The 9,290-nt window shown below is 38.2% G+C and overlaps 1 protein-coding gene across 1 annotated transcript; it reads left to right on the forward strand.

The window, feature by feature from the left end:
• Nucleotides 1-3,030: 3,030 nt before the first annotated feature.
• LOC113547472 (ADP-ribosylhydrolase ARH1) lies at nt 3,031-9,208 on the forward strand. Its single transcript, XM_026947828.3, has 8 exons — nt 3,031-3,476; nt 4,244-4,358; nt 5,316-5,424; nt 5,834-5,932; nt 6,038-6,143; nt 6,278-6,544; nt 6,665-6,879; nt 8,086-9,208. Exons 1-8 carry the CDS (start codon nt 3,469-3,471, stop codon nt 8,232-8,234), a joined length of 1,068 nt encoding a protein of 355 aa, XP_026803629.2. The 5' UTR covers nt 3,031-3,468; the 3' UTR covers nt 8,235-9,208.
• Nucleotides 9,209-9,290: the final 82 nt, after the last annotated feature.

Genomic DNA, 9,290 nt, shown 5'->3' on the forward strand with positions numbered 1-9,290 from the left:
CAATCCATAACCAAATTTATGTTATTATGAATAGATCTCTCTTTAAGGAATCCTGATTGCGTCTTATTAATTAAATTATTTTTGCCATTTTTTAATCTATTTACAAAAATATGTGTAAAAACTTTATAATCATTGTTGAGCAATGTAATTGGGTGAAGATTAACTACATATCTTGAGTCTTTATTTGGTTTAGGAATTAAAGTAATCAAGCCCTGACTCAAGGTGGGGACTAAAGATCCATCTTTAATAGTCTCAACAAATGCATTAAAAAAACAACACTTTAAGATCACTCCAGAAAAAACTGTAAGAATTAGCTGTGTTAATTCTAATCACTAGTCCTCCAGGGACCCATATACTTCATTTGGTAATTAACATTAATATTTGAATATCATATATACACCGATCAGCCATAACATTAAAACCAACTGCCTAATACTGTGTAGTTCACCCTTCTGTTGCCAAAACAGCTCTGACCCATTGAGGCATGGACTCCACAAGACCTCTGAAGGTGTTCTGTGGTATCTGGCACCAAGACCTTAGCAGCAGATCCTTTAAGTCCTGTAAGTTGAGAAGTGGGGCCTCCATAGATCAGACTTGTTTGTCCAGCACATCCCACACGTGCTTGATCAGATTGAGATCTGGGGAATTTGGAGGCCAAGTCAACACCTTGAACTCTTTGCCATGTTCCTCAAACCATTTCTGAACAATTTTTGCAGTGAGGCAGGGTGCATTATCCTGCTGAAAGAGGCCACTGCCATACCGTTGCCATGAAGTGGTGTACTTGGTCTGCAACCTTGTTTAGGTAGGTGGTACGTGTCAAACTAACATCCACATGAATGCCAGGACCCAAGGTTTCCCAGCAGGACATTGCCCAGAGCATCACACTGCCTCCTGCCGGCTTGCCTTCTTCCCAAAGTGCATCCTGGTGCCATCTCCTCTCCAGGTAAACGATGCACACGCACCCGGCCATCCACATGATGTAAAAGAAAACATGATTCATCAGACCAGGCCAGGCCACCTTCCTCCATTGCTCCATGGTCCAGTTCTGATGCTCACATGCCCATTGTAGGCACTTTTGCATGGGCACTCTGACTGGTATGCAGCTACACAGCCCCATAGGCAGCATGCATGCACTGTGCGTTCTGACACCTTTCTATCAAAGCCAGCATTAACTTTTTCAGCAATTTGTGTTACAGTAGCTCTACAATTATACATATTTCCATCTCATCTAAGGCCTAGACTGCACATGCTAATAAACACGACCTTAAAATAAATTATACAATAAATAAAATTTAAAAGAACACTTACTGGTTGGATTGGAGTTGAAGTCACCTTGATGTCGAAGGTCCTGCTTCTCTGAAGCCCCTTAATGCGGCTCTTACCGCCTGCTCTATGGTACCTGACAGATCATTTGGGAACACCATGTCGAGTATTCATATCTATGATGTTGAGCATGTCACCGCCAAATGGCATCATAATTTGCATTTTTTTAGGTTCAGACATAACGGCACAGTCTAAATCTAAAGGCACTTAAAATGCAACTGAATATTTCACTTACATGCAAATTGGTGACCAAAGATGAACTTCCAAAACATTTATTTAAACATTTATTTCCCCAAAATTTCATTTGTATTTTCATTTGTCAATGATGTTTGCTTGTTTGCTAGGTTGCTCATTGGAGACTAGCCATTTAACGAGTGACCTTCCAAACAGCTTAAGTGATTCCTTTGGAGGGCACTTCGAAGGGAGAACAATCATGATAGCCATGCTGTAATGATCATGATAGTCATTGTTTCAAACAATTCCCAATAAAAAATTTTAGATGATAAAGTCTCTGAAATTAATAGGGCAAATAGGGATGATCGCTTCTGAATGACGGTTCTCTGCAGCCTGTCACACTGGTTTAGCATCATCAGTCAAGACAGTCCAGGGGCGGTATAAATTTGCGTGTTCTCTAAATGTTTAGCTCAAAATTTATATTTAGATTTAACATTTATATTTATATATATTTTTATATATGTAAGTTTAATATTTAACATTTAGATTTAGATATAAGTTTTACATATAGGATTCATATTTATATTTCGGATTTAGATTTAACATTCGCACTTAGATTTGGATTTAACATTGATATTTAGGGCTTATATTAAACATTTAGATTTAACATTTAAATATAAGATTTACAATGGAGATTTACATATAACATTTAGATTTATATTTAAGATTCACCTTTAGATTTAATGTTTAGATTTAAATTGAATATTTAGATTTGATATTTATTTTTAAGTAATAATTTTAAAAAAATGGAATTAAAAAAAATGGCATCATGCACTCAGGTGTGTGTCTATATCATGCCAAGAAGAAAGGACATCAGCCATGACCACAGAGAAACAATTGTTGCTGCTCATTAATCTGGGAAGGGTTATAAGGCCATCTCCAAACAATTTGAAATTCGCCACTCTACAGTGAGAAGGATTGTTTATTGAGAGTGTCTCAGCAAATTCAGTTCAAGGTCAGACCGTTTAATGCTCAGAGATATAAAGAAAAACCCAAGAGCTACATCATTTGACCTACAGGCCTCTGTAAGCACATTAAATGTTTATGTCCATGACAGAACAATCAGAAAAAGACTGAACAAGTATGGCCTTCATGGAATGGTAGCTAGGGAAAAAAAGCCCCTTCTCTTCAAAAATAATATGGCAGTACGACTTAGGTTTGCAAACTTGCATCTGTACAAACCACAAAAGTTCTGGAACAATATCTTTTGTACTGACGAGGCCAAGGTGAAGATGTTTGGTGAAAACAATACACAACAGGGTGCTGAAGTGACAATACCCTATGTAGTGCATTTATATAGGTAATAACAAACTAAATAAACTGGAAAAATATCTATGGATTTTTAAAACCAATACAACTATTATGAAAAAAAAAAAAGATCCATATAGGACATATAGTGCATTATACCAAAGTTAGCACACTTGAGTGACTTGACTGTATACTAATTAGGACAGTTTGTAGGAAGTTTTATTACAATTTGTCTGTTGTTTACATTCAAACTGAGGAAGGAAAATAAAACATTAACTTCTTTGTAGTGATTTCAGAGTTTCTGTAGTCACTAGATTTTTCCCCTGATTGGGTCCCAGCCGTTCATTTGAATGATCCGTAACTAATCCTAAAATAGCCGACAGCGTTCTCCTCTTCTTACAGCTGCTATTTTTGGAAAGACCAGTCGCTGAGGAAAAAAAAAAAAAAAAACAGCACAAAACCTCAGGAGCTAGTTTTTATTCTGCTGGAGACACCTGACTGTTTTTTAAAGTCCCGTAAAACGTGGGAAAAAAAAAAAACGCTGAAAAGAATCGTGCGCAGGAAAAGTACAAGAAGGCCGCAGCGGGCAAAGTTCGGATCCGCGGTGTCGCCTGCGCGACTGAACCGACCGGCGAACTACTGAACCCGCAGAAGAACATTAGCATGGCCCGGTGGGTTAGCGAGTGAGCAGAAACAGAAAATAATAAAAAGAAGAAGAATAAAAAATTAAACCAACAAGAGTGTCGAGTAGTAATGGAGTAAAAAGAATTTAGTACCGTAATTAAAGTATTTGTACTTTTATCTGCACTTTATTTTTTATTGAACAAACTTTTTGTCAGTGTGAGCTCTGAGTATTTATTGATATATTGATTTCTGACAGAAATAGACTGAAACTTAAAACAAGTATCTGCCACATGCCTCTAAATTCAGTCACAAATCTACACTATAGACTATGTATATCATGTTTACCTTTATACTTTAGTAATGCATTAAAACTTTAACATATAAATATTCTTTGGGGGCAGGTTCCACCCTTAAAGTAAGACTTTTGACCCCAGGTGCCACCCCAAACTCTGAGGTCACATCTCTGAGAGGTTAATTACTCTGTCTCTAAATACATAATAAACCCACTGATTTCAGTATGCCATTATTGATTTTCCCACATGTACCAGTACCAGTTAAAAATTTTGTCGTGACTGATTGGAACGTGTTTTTCATTATCTTAGATTAAAGCGAATTTTCTAACTGTCTAGCAAAATAAAGTAACAAAGTGACAAACGGGTCATTGACCCCAGATTGTCCATGGTGTTTACGTCTAATTTATGAATTGTCCTCATAATATATCTGCATTCTAAATATATGATCTAGTCAAACTATATTGAAACATATAATTGAGTCTGTCTTGTCTGATCTAATCTCTGTATGTCCCTCTGTCCAGTCCTGCTGCACTTGAGCATTATAAGGCCGGCATGTTGCTGAGCGGAGTTGGAGATGCTCTGGGTTACAGGAATCAGCTGTGGGAATACAACCAGTCCGGCCCAGCCATCCATCAGGTCTGTCTCCTGAACGGATTATTGCACATTATAAATGCACAATGATGTCCTCGTTGTGTCTTGCCCCTTTCTTACATCCCATTAAAGTGACAGTCAAGTTCTAATTCTAAACTAAGCTTTTCATTAGTGTATTCTGTGTAATATTATAATTCAGACACCACTGCAGTTTACCAAATTCAGGAGATGTAGTCGAAAGTGCACATCTTAGCTCAACTAACTAACTAACGAAATGCATGCAGATGTTTGGGTTTGTTGGTTTCGTTTTGTTCATATATTGTATTTTACTATTTTCATGAGTGTACAAGCCCATTCTACACAAACACTTTAAGAGTATTTAATAATCTGACAAGTTAAAGGTGCATTAAGAATGATTTGTGAAAAATAGGTTCCTAATAGTTAAATGGGTGGAGTTGAATAAGATTTGAATGATTTTTTTTTACTCACTGAGCCCACCTACATTTCCACTCATGCACACAAACCTTGGCCCCAAAACTGGGGTGCAACTAGATTTAGCATGCTAACCAGTGTTACCATTAGCAAGGACTGTCTCAATATTACCTTCAAGCACCATCAGACATTCAGATGCTTGAAGTTACAACTCATAACATATAAACCTGCAAAATTCTCCTCACAATGATTTGAGAGAATGTGAAAGAAAGTGGGGGCGTGTCTGTAAAATGACTGCCAGTAAATGGCCAATCCAAATACAATAATACATGTGTTCTGAGACAATGGCTTAAATTATTATAATTTTTCAATAATTTCTATATAATTCTCCCCATTATCCATTATGTGTACTAGTAAGAAATTAAAAATATTGGCTAGTGCACCTTTAAATTATCACACGTTATATAAGTAAGATTTCTATGCATAGAGCTACATTATAAGTAATCATTGGCTAATCAAAATCCAGAATATAAATCCACACACATAACCAGCTTTATCACCACTTTGTAGGAACTACAGGAGCTTGGAGGACTAAAGAACATCACTGTTCAACTTCCTGATTGGCCAGTCAGTGATGATACGGTCCTCCACCTGGCCACCGCTGAAGCTTTAGCCACAGGTTTGACTTTCATAAAGGTTTGATTCACTTTAAAATGTTCTGGTTATACTTTTGGGTTGCAGCATGTTTGCAAGTCTGCGTCTAAACATTACAAACTGCTTCTTTCCAAACTATTCGGCTCAAATGGAAGAGCAGTTTTGTCTTGTCAGTTCTGTTCTGCCCTGTGTAATACAATGTCTAAACGTGGAGATTGTTCTCACATTTTGAATCGATTGGATTGAAGTTCCTTCAGTACTGTGATAAGTGGGTTAATGTACATTTTATTGGTATTCCCATGGGAGGAAAGGCTGAACCCTTTCCTGTTGTAGCGATATTTCATAGTGTGCTTTCATAACTCTCTCTTTCTCACACATTAAAATCCCAATGAATTTTGGAAAGGTGTATACGGATAATTGTTACTATCTCGTAGGAAAGGAAGGAGAGGACCTGCTGCATGAGGTGGCATCTCGGTATGTGGAGGGTATGAAAGACATGGAGGGGAGGAAACCGGGACCATCGAGCATCCTGGGTAAATGAGGAATGAGTAAAGAAGCTTGGCCTAATTTTAGAGGAGCTGTAGGAGCTTGGATGACTGAAGAACATTGCTAAAGGGAAACTACGGGTTTCTCCATAGGTGTGTCTCAGTTAAGACCAGGTACTGAAGGGGGCTACAGAATATCTTACAATCCAGAAGGGACAGGATGTGGAGCTGCCATGAGGTCCATGTGCATTGGTTTGAGGTGAGGACGAGGCCACGCTGGTGTGTTATGCTACACTCACATTATCAAGGCACAACCAAGAAAGTAATTTCCCAATGGGAATGACATATTCAAATCAAAATAACATTTTAGCTAACACCATTTCTTATCACCAGATACCCTCAACCGGAGCAGCTGTCATCTTTGGTCACGGTTGCCATGGAGACCGGCAGAATGACCCACCCTCATCCAACCGGATTCCTCGGTGCCGTTGCTTCTGCACTGTTCACAGCTTACGCCATCCAGCGCCGTCCAATCACAACTTGGGGGCTGGGCTTATTGAAGGAAGCTTGTCCAATAGCGAAGGAGTTTGTGAAGTCGGCAGGATACGCCGTTCCTGAGACGGAGAGAGACTGGGGATACTTCACGGAGAAATGGGAATGGTGAGACTCCTGTGTAAAACTATGGAAAAATATGACTGACAAAATATCTATAAATACAATAATATAAAATGTGGAATGCCAGGGCAAGGACTATGTTTGAACTTTTTTTTCTTCTCTCAGGTATCTTGAATTGAGGGGTTTGTCATTAGGTACTGGTCCAGTGGTGTTTCCTGACCGATATGGACCGGCCGAACGCGACGAGGCATATAAGAGCTTCAGCCTCTCTGGATGGGCAGGACGAAGCGGTCACGACGCACCGATGATAGCTCTGGATGCTCTACTGGGGGCGGGGTCAAACTGGGAGGAGTTAATGAGCCGTGCAGGTTTCCACGGAGGTCAGCAATTGCTTTTATACTGATTAGATTAAATTTAGACCAAAGTCATTTTGCACATTAAGCTCTTTAATGGATTCTTACCCCTATTGGGGAACACAAAGATTTTATGTAGTATCCTACAAACAAGAGTTATACTTTTAGAGACTGTTCTAGAGAAGAAACTAGCCATTACCCATGCAAAGACTCTTTATGGAACCCTTTTAGGATCTTTGTAAGTAAATAAGGAACAATTTTAATATTGTGCAATAGTTCTGTAACTCCAAAGTCATTGTTGATATGCAAAATATTGCCATGGAGCTGCCTAGATTACATTTTTCTGGCCCAGAAATTAGCTCTGCCCCAGCCGAAAAAATGCTGTCCAGTTTAGCTCTTTTTTCTTGAAAGGCAGCTTAAAATGGAAGAAAACCTTATAACTGTGGCTTCATCTTATCCTGTCATATACGACCACTAATTAAATGTGTATAGAGACATTATGAAGAAAAATAAAGCTTGGAAGGAAGTAGCAGAAATCATTGTTGTTTCTGGTGAGTGTACGTAACCAGTACAGTTAGCTCGCTTTGCTAATCTAATTTGAGAACAAAGCTAGTACAAAGTCAAGCAAGTAACGTAAATTCACACTAATTAGTGCGTGATTTAATTTGCAGTTGACAAACTGCAAGCAACACAAGCGACTTGTCACCTGCTAGTGTGAATGTAGGGTAAGATGGATATAATTTATAAATTAGGCTATCGCTTATATCAAAGTGTGAGCTAACTAACATAGCTAACTGACTGTGTATCTCTAGCTAGCAGGTTAAAGATGCTGCCTGTCAGGTCATGTTACATTAACTAGCTACATTTAACTATGAAAATATAACCATAAAGTTCTAGCATTTTACAAACACCAATCTGACTGTACATGAAAAGGGGAAAGGATATGTTCAGGGAAATCATGGCCAGCGAACAGAATTGTGAGATTTCCTTGCCATACTCCTTCAAATTTGTCAAAAACAAGGGCTTTTAGAAGTAGCTGTCCATACGCTTGGACTTTACTTTATCCTCCTGATGGTATTTTTAAATGTCCCCATAACAATAATGTTCAATATTTTGGTATATCATATAACTATTTATTGGCACATGCCTGCTGTAGGTTGAACGAGCAGGCTTTTGTCAGCCGTAAAAGTGTTTGTATCTTCTCCATCTGTTTGTTCTTCTGGTTCTGTGCAGGAGACAGCGACAGCACGGCGGTCATAGCGTGCTGCTGTTGGGGTCTGATGTACCGGATGGAGGGAGTGCCCGAGTGTAACTACACCAACCTGGAGTACAGGAACCGGCTGGAGAACAGTGCTGAGAAACTTTATGCGCTATCACACTGAAACCATCCCATCCTGTCATCGTCTCACCAGACAAAATGGCAAATCGAGCTCCTAAAAAGGAAATTGACTTGTTAACTTCAGTTAGCTAGACTTAGTGGCTACGTTACATCTGCAGAAATAGTATCATGCTTTTGTTTTAACACCTTCTTAGCTTTCTAAATGTCTAGCTATCACTTGATTTATGAAAACCAAGAAAAGGTCAATTATTTCTAATTATTAGAAAAATAGCTTGCTAGCTTTCACAGCTACTTTGTAATGATACTCTAATCTTAACTGCATTGGGCTGAAGACAGAAAGGAAAAATAGAGTCTTAAATCAGTGCACAATGTTTCTGCTAAACCTCGAGGAATGATCTGTGTCAATTTTGGTAGTCACGTTAAAATCGTAGGCCAGCTAGCTAGCTAACTTAGTTACATATGCTGCCTATCAGATTGGGTGTAATGTAGCAGTATGTTATAGGCACATAAATAGAAACTTATAAGAAGTCCTTTAGCATGTTAGCTAGCTAACTCTAGCTAGCAAACTACATGCATTCTCTATCAGTTTGTATTAAATATGGTTATATGTGTAAAATGTCAAAAATAATTAGCTAGCTAAAAATGATAAGCTGCTAATATATTGCGTTATATTAGCACTTAGTCGGATTGTGTTAGCAAAATTGTATTGTGGTATGTGCATAATATCACTGCTGGAAGCTAGGTACCAAATCTTACAAACTGCATATGCAATGTGGTTATTTTACCTAAGCTAGCTAAATTTAACATGAAACATAGCAGTATATGATTATCAGTATGTGCACAGTGACCACTTTAGTAATGCGTAAAAGCTTTTTTCCAGAACAGACAACCATTTTACATGTTTTATTCTTTTGTAATTTGGAAACTAATCATGTGGGGGTTTTCTGAGAACGTAAGCTGTCTTTCAAGAGGTTATGAAGTCAAAACGGACAAACTGAATAAAAACTGTGAAATTTGTCCTGTATCCTATCATATTTCTTGTGAATTGGTGTGTTTGTGAGTGTATTCAGAGAAGATAGTGTCTTTTTTTTAACATGAA

Source organism: Pangasianodon hypophthalmus, chromosome 12, assembly GCF_027358585.1.
Source record: "Pangasianodon hypophthalmus isolate fPanHyp1 chromosome 12, fPanHyp1.pri, whole genome shotgun sequence".
NCBI classification, from domain to species: Eukaryota; Metazoa; Chordata; class Actinopteri; order Siluriformes; family Pangasiidae; genus Pangasianodon; species Pangasianodon hypophthalmus.

Coding starts and splice junctions, on each gene's coding strand:
- LOC113547472 (XM_026947828.3), top strand. Junction 6,545..6,664: donor TTCACGGAGAAATGGGAATG/GTGAGACTCCTG, acceptor TTCTTCTCTCAG/GTATCTTGAATTGAGGGGTT. Junction 6,880..8,085: donor CCGTGCAGGTTTCCACGGAG/GTCAGCAATTGC, acceptor GGTTCTGTGCAG/GAGACAGCGACAGCACGGCG.